At 39.1% G+C, this 20,999-nt stretch overlaps 1 protein-coding gene across 1 annotated transcript in view; it reads left to right on the forward strand.

Moving 5' to 3' along the window:
* usp34 (ubiquitin specific peptidase 34) overlaps positions 1–20,999 on the forward strand; it is a 181,136-nt gene that overhangs the window by 152,688 nt on the left and 7,449 nt on the right. Inside the window, 8 exon segments of the mRNA XM_033025144.1 lie at positions 1,852–1,930; positions 4,411–4,537; positions 5,481–5,588; positions 7,286–7,390; positions 7,502–7,626; positions 10,521–10,644; positions 15,540–15,619; positions 17,938–18,078. Of these exon segments, the coding sequence (XP_032881035.1) occupies positions 1,852–1,930; positions 4,411–4,537; positions 5,481–5,588; positions 7,286–7,390; positions 7,502–7,626; positions 10,521–10,644; positions 15,540–15,619; positions 17,938–18,078 (889 nt within the window).

The raw sequence follows: 20,999 nt of genomic DNA on the forward strand, positions 1-20,999 counted from the left end.
GACATTATTCTATTTCAATCAGTCCTGGCAGTAAAACTTTCCGTACTTTCCATATTAACATAATAATTCTCGTTACCCCACTCTTGAATATTTGTTCCAATTTTAAATTGTTGTCACGTCATCAGGCAATCAGTCGAAGCAGATACTTCATATTGTCTTGATCAAGGCCATTTTGTTTAAATAACTTCAAACCTGAGCCCATTTGACAATATTTGGAGAAAAACACAGGTTTGATATCTCGTGTGTATTCAAATTCAAGACCACTTCCGATTGAAGATTCCACCATACTCACTAAGTGCAGCCGAGATTTAAAAAATTCTATTAAGCAATGCATAATAATCTGTGTTTTGCAATAGAAATTCCAAATCCATTTTACCCACTGATCGCATTTTCATCACTAATCTAAAATCATACATGTTTATGATTTTTTTTTTAAATCTCCAGTATTCATTTTCTTTACTTGCAACAAATTAATACCATTTAAAATGATCAGCTTTGATTTGAATCATGGATTCAAAGTGATCACCAGTCATCGGTGTATGCTACGGTATCAAGGAGGACAGCAGTATTTCCCAGCCAGTTGGATGATCTGACCCCAACCATGTTGAAGAAAGACTACAGAGATATGGCGGTAGTGAGCAAGACTGATGATGTGGTGTCTAGAATGCTATCACTGGCAAGTCATAGAGAGAAGCTGCAACAGAAAACCAGCCTTCTGGTTGAGAAGGTGTGGAGTCCCAGTGATGTTGGTTCCACAGAAGTCCAAATTGCCATCTTAACAGCAAAAATTCAAAATTACCAATCGACAGGCATAAAAAGCTGCTCAAGTACCTCCTGCGGACATACTATGAGGCCTTCGAGAATGTCTGCACACAGTTGGGTATTCAGTATACCTTTCCCTCTGAGTATTACAGGAAGGTGACACAGCGATGGGCTGCCAAGAAGGCTTTGTGTGTAAAGGTTTTCCAAGAAGTTTGGAAAATCCGTGCTACCGAATGACTGAGGCGCAAGGCAGCGTGTGCAGAGAGAGAACAGTCGGTCAGTAAGGAAGTGAATTAAGAAGGTCACAGAAGCAAGAGAATTGAAGGAAATAGGGGCCGCAAGCTGCTTCGGGCTTCCAGGAGCCCGCGGCCCCCGTGTAGCCAAACTCAAGAGCCGGACTGGCAGATCATGGCTTCAGGGAGAGCCCACCGAGCCGGTTCCCCGCTTGTTAGACCTGGCAGTATACTGGCCTGGAAGGGGGAGTCCTCTGTGTCGGCCCCTGCATGTCCCCCAAAGACCAGACACCAGTGATGACAACAACGGGTGAGGAGAGGAGGGAAAATGGGGTCTGGCCTCTCGTGGTCGGCTGCGGAAGGCACCCCTGTAGAACAACGGTGGACGGGCGAGGAAAGAGACATGACATCCAAGGAAAAAGATGACCGGAAGCCCATAACAACTTGGGAGTTGCTGAGAACAGGTGCCGCTCATAAGAACTGGAGCGTGGACTTTAAAAATGGCGCCAAAACACGGTACCCCAAGCAATGCGGACTTAGTAGACTATTTCTGTACACTTGCTAATCGAGGGTCGGGGGTATGGCAATACTCTACTGGACTGTTTGTAAAAAAAATAATTTCACTGTGTTAGCACCATTGAACCATTTATAGTGAGGAAATAGGATAATGGCTATGTTATTTATATCTGCAATTGTAAGATTTTATTAGAAGTTCATATTGCAACATATAATTATCCTGACAAAACAATTTAAACCATCAGTGGTGATGTTCATGTGTACAAATGGCATTAACCAGCAGTGAATTAAGGCATTCCTTGTTTTATTAATGGGCCATTTCATCATTTTCTTATTACAGTGCCTTCCGAATCCTCCTGGAGACAGATGAAGATAGGTTGCTGGTTGTTTTCAATCGGGGTCTGATTCTGATGACTGAGGTATGTTCAATTAGTTCTTTTTTATTCTTTGCTGAGCACCCTCATGCTCATCGTTTTGCTTGGGATTTTCATCCCTCAGACCTTCAATGTACCACAGACTGTGGTTCGTATGAGAAACCAATAGTTAGATGCAATTAAATACTTGATTCATTCTTCACCAAACATAAATTTCTCTTTAAAATCTCAAAACAAAGCAGCTGTGTTGTGCTAATTTCACCTTAAGTATTTACAGTCTCTTAATGTGTTGAGAAACATGAATAACATCATGTTGTTAATATAACTTTTCAGTTTAACTGTGATAAGTTTGTCATAAATTTGAACTTGTGATAAAATGTACTCAAATTACATTAATTAGAGAGTAAATAAGACTGAGATTTCAAGACATAACAGATCTTAGAATAATACAAATTTGTCGAATAGGAAGTCCACGGTGAAAGTGTCTCTTCTGCTGATACCTGTGTTACAGTACGGTCTCTACCCACTTCAGTGTCTTCCTGGTCATTACAGACACATTTGAAACCCTTTCAGTATTAACAGGTTTTTTTGATTTCTCTATTTTGGTGGACCCCCATCCAAGACCAGAAATACAAAACTGAGTACATTGAATAAAGATCTTACTGATACATTTGCTGGGATTTAGTCAGGCTGCAATATATAACTTTGCAACTTTCCAACCCGTTTATCAAGACCAGTCAGAAAAAATGGCATTGCATCTATTGAAAAAAAGCTATTTCATTTTGCCTTCTATGTATTCCAATTATTGAACTGCACTTTCTATTAAGTATTCTCCTGAGAATTCTATTGCTATCCACTTCTGTACGAAGGTCTTCCATTCCTTCTGGATCTTTACGCCACGAACCATGCGCACATATTTATACTTTGCACACGCTTTGTTCCCTTTAATTCTGTTTGCTGTCATTGTACTTGGTTGTCCTTCAGAGATCAATTATGCCCACAGGGAACGGGCATAAAAAGGGGGTCTAAAAGCAATGTATTGCAGATGCTGGAAATCTGAAATTAAAATGTTGATACTATACAGGAGTCAGAAGAGAGAAAAGATGATTTAGTTCAATTACATTTAAACGAACAATGAAATGTTCAAAATAAAACCAGTTTCAAAGTTCAGGGAAATGAAAGGGACACATCAAGGGAGACAGAATAATAGAAACATACAGGACAGAAACAGGCTCTGACCCACCTGTCTGTGCAACTCTATACTCATCCCATTTACTTACACTGGCCGCATGGCCTTGTATACGTAGCTATTTGAGTACTTGTCTATGTGCTTTTTGCATGTTGTGAGAATATCCACCTGCTATCTCATCCAACAGCAAACCAGGCTTCAACTGTTATCTGTGTAGAAAACACATTTCCTTCCGATCTCCTCTAAATCCTCCAACCTCTCACCTTAAACTTATGTCCTCTTACTTTTGCCACCCCTACCATGGGAAAAAGATTCTTAGTCTTTACTCTATGACTCTGAATTTTCTACCTATATCAGGTCACCCTTCATGGGACAAACCAAACTGAGCCAATTCGATCTTTCATGATAACTAATGCAACATCTTGGAGAATCTACTCTGCACACACTCCAGCACAATCATATCCTTCTTCTATTGCTGCAGCCAGAACTGTACTTCATACTCCTGGTGTGACTAACCAAAGTTTAATGAATTTTTAACTTTCCATGCCATCTCTTTTATTCTATGCTGCGGCTGATGAAAGCAAACATCCTACATGCCTTCCTCACCACTTTTTCTGGCTGTCCTGACAAAAGTCTGTAGACATATCCTGAGGTGCATCTATTCATCGATAATACCAAGGCACCCTCCAAAGACTTGTTAATCCCTCTCAAAATACATTGCCTTGCAATTTTCAGGATTAAATTCCATTTGTCATTGCTCCACCCATTTTATCAGCTGATCTATATTATACCGTAACCTTAGGTAAAGATCTTCACTATCTGTGGCATCATGAATCTTTGCATCATCTTTGTACATACAAAGCACTCACGTTCACATCCCAAGTTATTTTGGTGCATTGCAAGCATCAAAGGCCAAGCGGCGTTGTACAGATTTTTAATGTTTTAAAGGGATAATGGTGTAGGGTGGTAAAAGGATTAAAGTACAAATTGGAAGGAGGTATAAAGGAATGAGCAGAATGAAAGAGTCTTAAATTCTGAAAATGGAAAATACACAAACTAGAATGTTCATTTCAGAAATCTTTGAGCTTATTGCAAATCCTTTGTGTTTGGAAGGTTAGATGCTGTTCTTGGGCTTATGGTGATGAGCTCTGCTGGAACCATGAAGGAGTTGAATATAGAATTAAAGTGACAGGCAACTGAACTTCAGTCATGCTCACAGACAATTACACCAACACCACTGTTTTTTGTACAATTTTGCCTCTTTTTATTGGATTAAGATTCTTTTTAAAACAAGAAAATCTTAAAACGATAGTTATAAATTTAATCTTTCTTTCAGTCTTTTAATACTTTGCACATGATGTACCACGAAGCTACTGCTTGCCATGTAACTGGAGACTTAGTGGAACTTCTCTCTATTTTCCTGTCTGTTTTGAAATCTACTCGCCCATATCTACAACGGAAAGGTTTGTTAAATTCTGGCATGTTATGGGAAAGTTATTGATCTTATTTGGAAGGCTTCAATGAGCGTCACAGTGGGATGAACAGTAAACATTCTCATGCAGACTTTGATTTTGTTTATTTTTCATTAAATAGCTTTTTATTTGGCATTTGCCTTAGTTTTACTATTTACTTTACATTTGTGGGAGGACTAGTGGGGTGAAATTAAAGGATATTAAACTTTAATCCTCAGCCATGTTCAAGAATTAAGCATGTCAACTCTAATTATAAAAATTCCTACAATCATGTTAACTTTTCGCATTTATGATATTTGCAAGATAATGTACATCAGACAACACAAAAAATAAATATTGTTTTGTGCTAGATTGCATCTTTAAAACAGACCCATGAGTACATAAATATGTAATCATGCATACTTTTTGTTTTAAGTTGTACTTACTATAGATTTGATAGTATAATTTATTTATTATACAGTGTCCTCAATAATGTTTGGGACGAAGACCCATCATTTATTTATTTGCCTCTGTATTCCACAATTTGAGATTTGTAATAGAAAAATCACATGCGGTTAAAGTGCACAATGTCAGATTTTAATAAAGGCCATTTTTATACATTTTGGTTTCAAAGCAGTCCAAATGGGGATACTATGCATAAACACAGCTGTAATTTCTACATGGTGAACCCAAAATGTATAAAAATGGCCTTTAATAAAATCTGACAATGTGCACTTTAACCACATGTGATTTCTTTTCTATTATAAATCTCAAATTTTGGAGTAGAGGCGAATAAATAAATGATGGGTCTTTGTCCCAAACATTATGGAGGGCACTGCGGATATTTAGTGTTGCCTTAAATTGTTTTCAATACATGAGTATTATTAAAATTTTATTTGCAATTAAATGAAGCATTTTCCGCTTCAGATTCATTGTTTTCACCTTGCATTTACAGATGTTAAACAAGCCCTGATCCAGTGGCAAGAAAGAATCGAATTTGCTCACAAGCTTCTCACATTATTGAATTCCTATAGCCCTCCAGAACTTCGAAATGCCTGTATAGGTAATAGGAACTTTAGGTTGTACTTCTGCTGCTACTAAACAAGTCGGCACTGAAATCTTTGATTCATCAGGATGGGCCAGTTTCCTATGTAAAGTAAATCTTGTGCGTTATCTGTTTGAATGGCAGAGTAGTTCTTGGAAATAGTTTTGTGATGTAGTATTTAAATTCAGCACAAATTGGTTCGCATTTTCCTCTCCCTAGTGACTAAGAGAATCCTGCTTATGAAATAGTTTTGCCAATTTCAACCAAATTTTTATTGCATATCTTAAATTTGTCCTATTTAACGGGTCTGCCATTCTGATGCAACTGTTTTTTTTTTTTAAATAAGGGAAGTGGAGGGGATGCGGGGTGGAGCTTGAAACATGGTGCTTTATCCAATATTTTAGAAGAATGTGCTGCTTTTTAAAAAAAAGAGTTTAAACAAAAATGGCTTTAGTTTCAGTTCAGGGAAAGAAATGAGCCTGAAGAAAGGGTCCTGACCTGAAACTTCACTTATGCAAGTTCTGTGGAGATGTTGCCTGACCCATGGAGTTACACCAGCATCTGTCTTTTCTGTAAACCAGCATCTGCAGTTATTGTTTTTTTTTAAAATAGCATAATATATCTTAAAAAAGGAAGAATTCTAACCTGGTATTAACACATATGAACTCGCATGTGAACTATAAGTGCATTAATGCCACTTATTGCGGGCTGTGTAGTGCATTTTTGCATCAAATGCATTCAATTTCCATTTTTAATTGCTCTAAGGAGCAAGGAAAATAGCAAATCTGAAATATGTAATTTAGGTGGATAATCGGATTATAGAAATACATTAGCTGGAGAACTATGCACAATTCCAATCTTTAAGTTCCTCACTTGCAAAATAATTAATGAATCTGCCCCTTGCATTAGTGCCAACATGTTGCAGGTGAGTTCATCTGAGTTCTCACTCAAAGCCTGGCAGAAGGCTTCAGTAGTATCATTGTGACAAACTCTTTTGACATTTGCATGTATTGATATATTGGGCATGATCAATTGTTTAGACAAAATACCAATTTTAAAAATTATGTGCAATGGTGTACTTTTTTAAACGTTTCCATTGTATGTAATGATGAGTTTCAGTAACTTATGATATGACAACTGGTCTCCATTTTCCAATGGAGTGCCACCATATTAATACAGATGGCAAAGCACATATAAGGTAACTAAGGCAAGGCACTGATTGCAAATGTCAAAACTGTTTTTACTTAAGATTAGCTAACAAGGGGTACACAAGGGGTTAAGTTTAAAAAAAAAAAAAGACCATGTTAACAAAAAAGGTATTTTCATTTTCAGTCGTGAAGGAGATTCAGAATAGCCTGAAAGTTTCTTTTTTCAGTCAGCATGTGGTATAAAAATACCTTGTGTAATAAAGTTATGATTTCTAGAAATATTAACACAAATCTGTTTTAGCTGATCGTCTCTTGCTATTAGATACAATAGAATTACAATATGAAATTAAAACTAGAAAACTTACACACTCTAAACGCGACATCTGTGTGCACTTTGGCACAATGTATAACTGCATACTGTCGCAGTGTCAAATCAGTTTATTCCATAAATGATAATTAGAATTTTTTTAAAACAAGACAGCGTGGAGATCAACCCAGGGTCTTTTTGTTTAAATGTACAAAATGTTCTTCTCCTGTCATGTTAACAAAATTGTCATTGCTTTCTAGATGTTTTAAAAGAGCTTGTTCTCCTCAGTCCTCACGATTTCCTTCATACTTTGGTGCCATTCCTTCAGCACAATCATTGTACTTATCACCATAGTAATATACCAAGTAAGTTCAATCTTAAAGCAATTACTCAGCAAAACGTAAAATTATGTATTCATTATTATCTTTGGCTTTGAAAATAATGCGTCACTTCCCATTTTTTTGAATTTGTTTTAGTGTCCTTGGGCCCCTATTTTCCCTGTCGTGAGAACATAAAGTTAATGGGCGGCAAGAATAATATCCGTCCTCCTCGTCCAGAACTCAACATGTGCCTCTTACCCACAATGGTGGAAGCTAGCAAGGTATGTTCAGGCTCCATTGAAGAGTTCTAATTAGGCAAGGCTTACACGTGTATTTACTTTTCCTTAAAGGCAAATTTAAGAAATGAATAATTTTGTTATGCTTTTGCGGTTGAATTTCATGGCCACCATTTTTTTAAATACCTGATCATCATCAGCAGGGTGAGAAACAGGTCAAAGATATTGCATTATTCCTGGCAAAAATAATCATAGGGAGATGGTCCACCTGAAATAGTTGCATATGCATCTTTATGATTGCTAATACAAATGCTAGCTTGAGCTTAGTTAAGCTAACAGATTTGAGTATAAGAGCAGGGAAGTTCTACTGCAGTTGTACAGAGTCTTGGTGAGACCACACCTGGAGTATTGCGTACAGTTTTGGTCTCCTAATCTGAGGAAAGACATTCTTGCCATAGAGGGAATACAGAGAAGGTTCACCAGACTGATTCCTGGGATGGCAGGACTTTCATATGAAGAAAGACTGGATAGACTCGGCTTGTACACGCTAGAATTTAGAAGATTGAGGGGGGATCTTATAGAAACTTACAAAATTCTTAAGGGGTTGGACAGGCTAGATGCAGGAAGATTATTCCTGATGTTGGGGAAGTCCAGAACTAGGGGTCACAGTTTAAGGATAAGAGGGAAGTCTTTTAGGACCGAGATGAGAAAATCATTTTTTACACAGAGAGTGGTGAATCTGTGGAATTCTCTGCCACAGAAGGTAGTTGAGGCCAGTTCATTGGCTATATTTAAGAGGGAGTTAGATGTGGCCCTTGTGGCTAAAGGGATCAGGGGGTATGGAGAGAAGGCAGGGATGGGATACTGAGTTGGATGATCAGCCATGATCATATTGCATGGTGGTGCAGGCTCAAAGGGCCGAATGGCCTACTCCTGCACCTATTTTCTATGTTTCTAATGGGTTTACATCTCTCAAAAACATAGCGTATAGAATATCACAAGCTTAGCCGGGGTCCTGGCATGGCAAGTTTGTTCAGAAACACCAAATGTTCCCCCTTCAACATAATCTAAACTTAAATGTGTTTTCTGGATTTATGTGGTGAAACCTGACATTTTTTACAATTCCCAAAACCCTTTGATCTCCCATATCGCAGAAGAGTAAAGGGCCTGTCCCACTTGGCCGTCATTTGGCTGGAAATCACACATTAAACATGTACAATCCAAACTGTCAAAAAGCATTTCTGTATTACACAAAGCAGGTTCTGGATCACAAATCACTCCGCATTCTCTACTGTTCACTAATCTTACCCTATTTAAATTACTGTGCAGAAGTCTGGGGCAATAACTATAAAAGTTCGCTACATTCATTAACTATTCTGCAAAAAAGAGCAATACGTATTATTCACAATGTCAGGTATCTGGGTCACACTAATCCATTCTTACAGTCAAAATTATTAAAATTAGAAGATTTGGTTGCATTTAAAACAGCACAGATAATGTTTAGGGCCAAAAATAAAAACTTACCTGGAAATATACAAAAATTATTCAATGAGCGAGTGGGGGGTTATAATTTAAGAAGAATATTTAATTTTAAGGTACAAAGAGTCCGCACGACCAGAAAACTTTTTGTATTTCGGTCTGTGGAGTAGGATTGTGGAACAGTTTGAATGTGGAGTTAAAGCAATGTCCAAACATGAACCAGTTCAAAATGACATACAAAAAACTTTTTTTCACAAGGTACAGGGATGAAGGGGATGATTGACAAACAGGGGTTAATGTTTATTTATTATTTTATATTTTATTTATTTATGTTTTTTGGTTACTTCATACATATTACTTGTATGTGTATATCAGTTGTATGTATATATATGTCTGTATGCATCTCTAAAAATTGTCTGGGGTATTATTATGATTAATTAATTAATTATTAAATATGGAAGAAGGGTTTAGGGAGAAGGGGTGAGATTAAATAAGTTATTCTTCTTCTCACTCCTTTTCGAGCTTGTAAAGAAAAAGTGTTGGACATTTAAATTTTGCTTTATGCTTTTCATTGCTTTGCAAATATTGCCTGGAATGTCCAATTGTTTGACTATTTCGATTTTGTTGTTGTTATTTATTCCTATTTATGTCTTTACTTGTTCGGAACAAATAAACAAATCAAATCAAATTTACGCGACGGTCGCACGCGTCTTCATGCTTCAGCACAGCCGTCTGGAGCGCATGACGTCATTTGAATACCCAGTGGAAAGTTGTTTAGTGCAAAATACTGTTTTTTTTTTTTCGAATAATGGTGTAATTCAGAAAATTGGTCGCTTTGGGTTATGTTATCATCCTCCTCTCCTGGAGCGCCGCGCGATACCGTGCGCCACTCCATACCCCTCTGCACTTGTCCATGCGACCGTCCTACCCGTGCGTCTCAACACGACGACGAGGTCGCGTAAATGGCGCGCAAGTAATGGCCAAGTGGGAAACAATCATGTTTCCAATGGAACACTGTTGTTTCGCATCTCACAAACATTGCCAAAGTAGGGAATTCCCCACAAAAATATTTCATTCTCACTCCACTGTGATACAAGGATTTGAATGTAAAATATACAGGCACTCCCAACTTACATAATAAGCGACCGATAAACTTATATAAGCATTCTTCAAGCCCACTGTCGGGGCTCCCCCGTGGTGTCTGCATTGCACCTCCCCCATGGTCTTTGCCTCGGAGCTCCCCCGTGGTCTCCATTTTAAAGAGTAAATCTATGCATGAGCAGTGGCACGTGCATTTCCGACGTGTAACATCTAACTTGGGCTCGGGTCCTCAGGACGGAACCCTCATGTAAGTTGGGAAGCGTTTGTATTATCTACTTTTTTGAATGCATGTTAAAATTTCTATCATCTAACTGATGTAAAGATCATGTTTCTTCTAACTATGCTAGTTTGTTTTGCAGGGAAAAGATGACATTTATGACCGTGTGCTAGTGGATTATTTCCTTTCATACCATCAGTTCATCCATCTCCTGTGTCGAGTAGCAGTGAATTGTGAAAAATTTACAGAAACCCTGGTGAAATTAAGTATGGACTAACCTAATTTTTTTAACTGATTAATTATTTGTACTTTGATGTGTGTTCTTTGTTTTATTTTAGTTTTTGGCAAATAATTAAGATAAATATTAATTTTTAAATATATGTTTTAAGATCTCTGATTGTCAGGTGTTTAAAAACAATTTAAAGGCCTTTAACAAAAGGTCCAAAGGCTATCAGGGCAAACCGAAGATGCAGTTACAGGATTCAATAGATAATAGGTGCAGGAGGAGGCCATTCGGCCTTTCGAACTAGCACCGCCATTCAATGTGATCGTGGCTGATCATCCACAATCAGTACCCCGTTCCTGTCTTCTCCCCATATCCCCTGACTCCGCTATCTTTAAGAGCCCTATCTAGCTCTGTCTTGAAAGTATCCAGAGAACCGGCCTCCACCACCCTCTGAGGCAGAGAATGCCACAGACTCACAACTCTCTGTGTGAAAAAGTGTTTCCTCATCTCTGTTCTAAATGGCTTACCCTTATTCTTAAACTGTGGCCCCTGGTTCTGGACTCCTCCAACATCGGGGACATGTTTCCTGCCTCTATCAGATACCCTCTCATCCTTCTAAATTCCAAGCCCAGCCGCTCCATTCTCTAGGTCTTAGGTGCTACATCCAGCACCAAAGATCTACTCTGCCTGACTCTGTTTGATGTCTCTGGGATATTATGGGTCATTTCCAAATCTGGAACAGTTTTGTGCAGGAGAGATCTTGGGGTCCAAGTTCATAACTCCCTGAACGTTGCAACACAATTAGATAAGAGACACAATTAATTAGGACATATGGTTGCTTTCATTGGTTGAATCATTGAGTATATGAGCCAGGAAGTAATGATGAAGCTTTATAGGTCTACTAGACGAAGTGGGACCCGTTGGGTCCCAGCATCACACGAGAGGGCTGGTCACCAACGCAATATTCCACCTCTTCACCAATTCCAATACTGCTCACCAGTGGGTGGGGGCTGTCTGTTGCGCTAGTATGGGTGTTGCGGGCCGAAGGTACTGGTTTCCAGAGGGCTAGTATAGACATTGTGGGCCATATGGATGCTTGGGCAGGCATCCAACTGTTGCAACGATTTTAAAAGCCAAGACGAAACAAACAATTGGGCTGCAGACACCCGACAACCAAAATTCATTTTGTGAACACAAACTTGTTAAAAAAAGGCGAGGCAAACAATTGGGCTGCAGACTCCCGACAACCAAAATTCATTTTGTGAACACAAACTTGTTAAAAAAGGAGAGGCAAACAATTGGGCTGCAGACACCCGACAACCAAAATTCATTTTGTGAACACAAACTTGTTAAAAAAGGAGAGGCAAACAATTGGGCTGCAGACACCCGACAACCAAAATTCATTTTGTGAACACAAACTTTTTAAAAGGGCTGCAGCCGCTTTACAGCCGTATCGAGGGGACTCACCGTGGAGTAGACGTGCGTTCAGTGTTATTCGCAGCTCAGTCTCTGCCAGACCCTCTCGCTTCCTGGGTCTGGCAGAGACTGAGTGAGGCACGACACTTCCTTGTTTTATAGTCCCTCCCCCTGCCTCCAGCGGGGGCAGCAGAGAGAATGGGGAATTTTGTAAAAACATTAATATCTCTCTCATTTTTCATCGGTGGAAAATATCCTCCAGACTCATATGGCGGAGGGGGGCTCTGAGCGAGGTGGTCAAAAATAACGGCCGTAGGTGGTGACGTTCTCTCGGAAATCGCAGCACAGTCGGCCAAAAGCGGTCAAGATCAGAGATTTAGTAATATCGGTATTGCATGCAGTTCTGGTCACTTCAATGCAGAAAGGATGTGGATGCTGGGGAAAGGGTGCAGTGGAGGTTTATCAGAATGATGCCTGGGTTAGGGAGTATTAGCCACAGGGAGAGGTTGGTCTGATTTTGATTGTTTTTTTTTGGAACACTCCTGGAGATCTGATAGTAGTGTATAAAATGATGAGAAGCATAGATAGGGCAGGCAGTCAGAATCTTTTTTTGAAGGATGGAAATATCAAATGAGAAGGCATAGCTTTGAGGTGAAAGGGCGAAAGTTTAAAGGAGAAGTGTCGGGCAAGTATTTTGTTAAATACAGAGGGTGGTGAATGCCTGGATGGCGCTGCCTGGGGCGATGATAAAAGCAAATACCGTAGTGGCATTGAAGAATTTTTTGGATAGGCAGTAAATGGAGGGATATGGATTATGTGCCGGCTGATAGGAGTCAGTCTTGGCATTGTGTCCCAAACAGATAGTGTGGGCTTGTTTTTGTGCTGTACTGTTCTATATAGGACAGGCAACTTGGCAAGCAAGATTGTGTAGTGGGCGGAATCTAGTAGGACTAACTTTGAATAGACTTTTGTGATGCAGAATCGTTTTGCTTTGTAAATTTCAATCTTGACATTCAGTAGCATTATTTCAAATCCCAGAATGTTTATGTGCAATTACATAATCACTGTAGAGGCACAGTTCCTTCAAGAATTTCATAACAGCTTGAACATATATATAGTCCCTTCGCTTAGAAAATAACTCAAGACATTTCACTGAGATGAAAACAACATAGATTCTGGTGAAAAATGAGAATTTAGAGCAAAGGACAAAAAGGTAGGTTTTTCAGATAAATGAATAGAGGTTGCAGATACAGAAGGCATTTAAATGAGAAACCAGGAGAGTTTATTAAATACATAATATTGGATAAGTATGGTAGAAGCAGAAGACATACTGAATCCTAACTAGAAGTTGAATTTCCTATTCCAAAGGTAACGTAATCTTTTGAAAGATACATGATTTAGCTTTTTCTCACCGTTTGTTTCTCAATTGCTGCTTCTCTTCCTCTTCATTTTTGAGAATCAACACCATTGGCACATTTGTTGTGGGGAAGGATTCCTGAAAAAGCATCGAGAAATCAGGATTGTGGTTGTGGGAGCCTTGCTTGGGTATATTCCTGGTCATTGTAATCCTGCACATGCTTTGTGTTATGGTTAGAAAGTGGCTGCTGAGTGTTCTTCTGTAAAGAGACAGATGGAGTTTAGTGGGACGTTAATTGTGCCTTTGCTCAGAGAAGTTTCTGTATGAAAGACTATTATGACTCCTGGGGTCAATGTGATAAATGTATGACAGTTTGGTTAATAAGGTATAAATGTTTCATGTATTTTGTGTTTTTTTATGACTGTTGGCAAACTAATTTCCCTCCTGGGATAAATTAAGTTATATCGTACCGTATTGTAAATAGACTTGGAGACATAATGAATGATGAAGAAGAAACTTAAATAAATTGAACACATTGCATGGAAGACATATAAATTATATTTTTGTTGCCCTTAACTTATTTAGTATAGAGAGTAGTCCATATATAGAATGAGCTACCAGCTGAAGTTGTAGTCGCAGACACAATAAAAGACATTTGGACAGATATATGGATAGGAAGGGTTTAGAGAGCTATGGGCCAAACGCAGGCAAATGGAACTAGCCCAGAATGTCAACTAGGTCAGCATGAACAAGGTGGGCTGAAGAGCCTGTTTTGGGCTGCATAGCTCGATGACTCTATAACTGTAAACTAAAATATGTCTCCAAATGTTCATTTATCAATCAATATGTATATTTTAATACATAATAATAACATCGGAAATGTCCTCGTTCTTCAGGGAACGGGGATTCCCCTCCGCCACCATAGATGAGGCTCACACCAGGGTCTCATCCATACCCCGTAACACTGCTCTCTCTCCCCATCCCCGCACACGCAACAAGGGCAGAGTCCCTCTGGTCCTCACCTTTCACCCCACCAGCCGGTAAATACAACACATAATCCTCCGCCATTTCCGCCACCTCCAACGTGACCCCGCCACTCGCCACATCTTCCCATCTCCCCCCATGTCTGCCTTCCGCAAAGACCGCTCCCTCTGCAACTCCCTCGTCAATTCTTCCCTTCCCTCCCGCACCACCCCCTCCCCGGGCACTTTCCGTTGCAACCGCAAGAAATGCAACACCTGTCCCTTCACCTCCCCCCTCGACTCCATTCAAGGTCCCAAGCAGTCGTTCCAGGTGCGACAAAGGTTCACCTGTATCTCCTCCAACCTCATCTACTGCATCCGCTGCTCTAGATGTCAGCTGATTTACATCGGTGAGACCAAGCGTAGGTTGGGCGATCGTTTCGCCGAACACCTCCGCTCAGTCCGCAATAACCTACCTGACCTCCCCCGGTGGCTCAGCACTTCAACTCCCCCTCCCATTCCCAATCCGACCTCTCTGTCCTGGGTCTCCTCCATTGCCAGAGTGAGCAACAGCGGAAATTGGAGGAACAGCACCTCATATTCCGTCTGGGGTCCTTGCATCCTTATGGCATTAACATTGAATTCTCCCAATTTGGCTAGCCCGTGCTGTCTCCTCCCCTTCCTTAACCCTCTAGCTGTCTCCTCCCACCCTCCCATCCGCCCGCCCTCGGGCTCCTCCTCCTCCTCCCCTTTTCCTTCTTTCTTTCCCCACCCCCCAGCAGTCTGAAGAAGGGTTTCGGCCCGAAACGTCGCCTATTTCCTTCGCTCCATAGATGCTGCTGCACCCGCTGAGTTTCCCCAGCAATTGTGTGTACCTTGTATATTTTAATTACTGAATTTGTAGGTTAGAAGTTGTAATTTATTCATTTATTTGGATCCATGTAAAATTCAGTTTCATTACTTGTTCTACATTTTAATATATATAACTATAGCTTTTAACAAATCAATTATTAAAACATTTTGTGAACAAAAATAAAATAAGGAATTACAGGAATTGCATTTGAAAATACACTTTAATTTGTGATTGTACACAATGTTGCAAAAATGATCGGGGATACATTGTGCATAATTTAATTACTGTTGAAGTTATTATTTTGTCCTCCTTCAGTGACTGTGCATGTTTGTTTTGTTCTTATACAGGTGTTCTGATAGCATATGAAGGTTTACCTCTACATTTAGCTTTATTCCCTAAACTGTGGACGGAGATTTGCCAATCTCAGGTATTTCAAGTTTTGATCACTGTCACTTTTTTCTAAATTATGGATAAACCTTATTTTCATTTTTGAGAATATCATCCATAAGTTATGTACTTTAAAAAACTTTTTTTTAAATTCTGAGATTCTTCTGACAAAGTTGTCAATTTATTGGCATCACTGATTATCCTGTTAAATTAATTACTGGAAACCTGTTATTTGTGGATTGTAAATGAAAATCATGATGCTGCAAATGCTAGAAATCTGAAATTAAAACAGAAAATGACAATGTTAGAAGTGCTCTGCAGATCTGAAATGTTATCTGCATTCCTCTTTCCACGGATGTTCCCAGACCCGTTGAGTGTTTCGAACATTTTCTGTTTTTATTTTATACTAGTGGATTGTAGATCTTTTCATATTCATCAGATTGATATTCAGATCACAAGGTATTTGATAATGGTAGAGAATGTGGTTGGAGAGGATAAATCGTGATGCCACATTTATTCTGAAGCTGTTGAGATACACGCCATTTCAGATCTGAGAGACAATTTTCCCCATGTTTTGCCTGCGAACACTTGATCAGTTTGTTCTATCAGTGATTTGAATGAGGGGATCAAGTATGATGCATCCCAGTGTGCTTATGATACAAATCAGGCCATGAGGAGAACAAAGGTTTCAAACAGGTACAGTCAATGGCCAAGGATATGGCAGATGAATTGGAAAAGTGCGAGATCATCCACTTTGGGTTGATATACTAGAAACCCATTTTTTTAAATAGTTAGAGATTAGAAGGTGTTATTGTTCAGAGTGACCAGGGTATTCTTGCTCAATGGCTTGTGTACCAACATGCATATTCTGCAATCATTTAGTAAGGCAACACTAATTTGCACAAATATTTAGGCACAGCAGTCAAGACCTTTTGCTCCAATTATTGGTGAGATATTGAATATTTCATAGGGATTATGAAATCCTCCCAATTCAGGAGGGATTTCTCACAGAAAATGATTACCAAATTGATTCCTGAGATGTGGATGTTGTATGTGAATACATTAAAAGACTGGAAGACTGGAATGATCTTATTGAAATATCCAAAATGCTTGCCAGCTTGAAATGGTAAATAGTGGGATAATGTTTTACCGAGCTGGGGTTTCAGGAACCAGGGGTCAAACTCAAGATAGGAAGTTAGCCACTCAGAACATCGCAGATATTTCTTCACTCAGTGGATAGTGAATCTTTGGAACTCTATACCCAAGAGAGTTGTGGAGACCCAGTCAAATTTCAAAGTAGATACGGAGAGCTATTTAGATATTTTGGGAGATGGGGATAACGCCAGAAAATGGAGCTGAAATGGAAATGGAAGATAGTGCATGATTTTATTGATCATTGGGCAAGCACAAGGGGCTGAATAGCATAAACTTAAGTTTTAACTATTTTCACAATAGTTGCTGTAAATCTACAACTTATGACCAGCTAAAATTGATAAAAATTAAGTTGTGCAATGTAAATTCATAACCCTTTTTGTGGTGCTATAAGTTCTGATCATTGTAAAGGTGGATTTAACAACGAATGCATCAAGTCAGAGGTGTCTCGAAATAATGGCATTTTTTCAGCCCACCTGGAATTGCTATATGTACTTGATCCAGATGCCAAGTTTGCTGTCCGGAATTATCTAAGACTGGTGACAGGAAGTCTGAGCAGTACTTCCAGTATCCATTGAGAGGGCACGGTTGATGAAACTGCCTAGAGAGCATTAACAGCTAACAAAAACCACACCCAGTGTTGTTGGCAGTAAAAGTAATAAGAGATTTTCAATAGCTAATATCTCTGACATAATTGAAAGACAATTTAGCTAAAAGCATTGAATGGCCAATGTTTTAATAAAGTCATCTTTGCCTCCAAAGCCAGAACACTACAATCACCATTGAAATTAGTAGCAGTTCACATCCAGGAGTAATTTCTCCTTCCCATTAACAAGACTGGGTTCCACTGTTGGACCGAGTGAATTCCAATAGAGGATGCATTGACTGATTTGTCCTTACATTTCCAGTAATGTCCAGGCCTTATCGATGCTGAAATGACTAAATCCCAGAGATTCAATTCAGAATCGATGACATCCAGGTCGTTTGTAAATAGTTTCTATTCTTTCCAGTATGTGGAACCCGGTCGTGCTGCTGAGTTCTCGAATCAGCCTTTTCTCTCTAGGGAAAGCAAAACAGAAGCAAGACCAAAACGTCACTAGATAAGCAGTCTTCTGGCTGCAAAAATGCCTTGGCCTATGGTTGTAAGAGCAAACGAGTAATAACTTAATTGTGCACACATTTTTTATTTGTATCTTTGTTTTCCAGTCAACTATGGCAAAGAATTGCGTTAAGTTGCTGTGTGATGAACCAGTATTTGCTGAATATATTAAGTGTATTCTTATGGACGAGAGGATCTGTTTAAACAACAATGCAGTTTATACCTTTCTTGCTTGTTTCCTCCCCAAGGTATGTTACATTTGTTTCTGCATTGTAATCCATGTTAATTAATACAACATCATCTGTCTGATACTTTTGAATTATGAGATTTCTTGCAACACAGTGCATGAAGTTAAGGACACTTGCTTGTGTTGCTTCAGAATTCATGTACTATTTCAGGAAAGTTCTGGAAATAATTGACTCTGAAAAACAAAGTGATTAGTTTTGATGGTTAACTCTGTTCCAATCAATCATCTCTGGGGTGGTGAACCCATGACCTCAACATGCTTGGGTGAGGGAGTAAGAAAATCCTACAACTCGTTGTTTCAAGCTGAAATTGTACAAGACTGTCAAGGGCAAAATTGGCCTGTGATCACATTGGCAGATAAATGAATAGCAGCCAATTTAGAAGGGTGCTATGTAATCTGTACAATTGGAAGCTAGCAAAATGGTCAATATTCTCAATGAGAAAAAAAACTGCTAAATGGATAAGGAGAGAAAAATAATTGCGGATTACAAGAAACACTTGGTTAGGCTAACATTCTGCTAAATTTGTCCCAACCATTCTGGAAGGAAAACTTCAAAAAAATGTTTGTTTCAATTGATATAACTCAACAGCAATGTCATTGGAAATTGCAAATACATTAGACATTAGAAATGGAATTTCATGTAACCTCATGAGATGTATTGATTGCTTGTTTTTATTTTACTGTTTTTGAAGATGACGATATCACGTTATCTCAATAAATCTTTGCTGTATTTTTTCATCATTCACCCATTCAAATTTTGCATTCCATTTTGGATACAAAGAACTGCAGATGCTGGTTTACAAAAAAAGACAGAGTGCTGGATTATCTCAGCGGATCAGGGAGCATCTTTGGGGAGCATGGAGCCTGGATTTTGGTTGGAATCCAAAACGTCACCTATTGGTCTCCGATGAAGATGCATGACTCACTGAATTACTCCAGCACTTTGTGTCTTTTTTGGATTCCATTATTTCTGATTGCAAATAGTTCAAGTGAAATGTTGTTACAGCTTCATCAGAGTTGTTCTTCCTGATTGCAGTGTTTCACATTTTTATCCAAGTTCTGCCATATGATTTTTTTTTTTCTATTTTTCTTTTGTCATGTGTTTTAATGTCTATTTTTCTACTTCTTGGTGTCTAGTGCAAGTAAAAAATGATAGCATCTGATCCCATTTCCTTAGTAAATCTTGTGTTGATACCTCACAGATCTCATGCAAACATATATATGGTGTATAGTTCTTGCAGAGTGAATTGGATAAATTGTTTGAGTCTAGTGCATTCTTGTAAGAGAATAATATATATCTCGGGTTGAAAAGGCATAAACAATAGATATCATCTATGGAAACACGTCACCTTCATGATTACAGCTCTTCAAGGAATTACAAAAGATTACATTGCAGAGGAGGCTCATTCATTCAGGCCCGATATAACAGCAGCTACCCTGTCCCATCCATTGGAAACAGCATGGAAACAGATCAACTTGTCCTTGCCGACCTAGATGCCCCATCTAAGCTCGTCCCATGAACTCACGTTTGCCCCATGCCTCACGACTCTCCTATCCATATACCTGTCCAAACATCTTTTCAATGTTGTTATTGTACCTGCCTTAACTACTTCCTTTGTTCCATATACCGATCATCCTCTGAGTGGAAAAGGTTACCCCTCAGATTCCTATTAAATCTTTGTCTCTCACCTTAAACCTATGCCCTCTAGTTCTTGATTCCCCTACGCTAGGAAAAAGACTGCATTCATCCTGTCTATTTCCTTCACGATTTTAAACATCTCTATAAAATCAATCCTCAGCCTCTTGCGTTCAGTCCTAGCCTGCCCAACTTCTCCTTATAGCTCAGGCCCTCGAGTCCTGACAACATCCTTGTAAATCTTCTCTGCATCCTTTCCAGCTTAATAGCATCTTTCCTGTAACAGGGACTAAAACTGCATAATACTCCAACTGCGGCCTCACCAATATCTTGTACTACTGTAACATAATGTTCCAAGTTGTATACCCAGTTCCCTGACTTATGAAGGCCAATGTGCCAAAGGCCATCTTCACCACCCTATCTGATGTCACTTTCATGGAACTAAAGTGTACCACAAGTTCCATCTGCTCTATAACACTGCCCAGAGTCTTACCATTCATTGTGAAGGTCCTGCCCTTGTTTGACTTCCCAAAATCCAGCACCTCGCACTCAGCTGAATTAAAATGGAGCACTTCAGACATGCCAGCTTTCCAAATAATGTTCATTCAAATAATTATCTGATTCTGTTAGAATACCAGGATTTACTTTGTTTTAAAAACAGAAAATGTTGAAAAACACTCAACTGCTAAGGCAAATCTAAGGCAAGATCAGTGAAATAATTAATATTTGAGCTGCAAGACCATTAGTCAGAACTGACAATCAAGTTCAATGTTGAATCCTTCTCCATTCTTCTGGTAATCTATTCCAGATCCTAACTTTTTGCTGCGTTAACATAAAAATTCCTCATGTCTGTATTTTGGTTCTTTTGCAAAACCACTGGTTCTTCACCTTTCAAATGGGAACAGTTTCCCCCCATCTATCCATCCACATCCTTCATCATTTTAAATATGTCTCTTAACCTCCACTTTTCTAAGAAGAAGTAAGGGGAAAATATACAGTTAGCGTAAAAACCCTTAACAGCATTGATATACAAAGGCATCTTGGGCTCCAAGTTTATAGCACCCTGAAAGTGGCAGCACAAGTAAATAGATTGGTAAAGAAGGTGTATGGTACGCTTGCCTTCATAGGTCAGCATATTGAGTATAAGAGTCAGGAATCCATGTTGTAGCTTTCTAGGGCCTATAGGGTTCTGGTCACCCGATTAAAGAAAGGATCTGGATGCTTTGAAGAAGTAGTAGAAGAGGTTGACAATGCTGTCTGGATTAGAGGGAGGGTGTTAGCTATAA

The sequence above is a fragment of the Amblyraja radiata genome, chromosome 8 (genome assembly GCF_010909765.2).
Source record: "Amblyraja radiata isolate CabotCenter1 chromosome 8, sAmbRad1.1.pri, whole genome shotgun sequence".
Lineage (NCBI taxonomy): Eukaryota > Metazoa > Chordata > Chondrichthyes > Rajiformes > Rajidae > Amblyraja > Amblyraja radiata.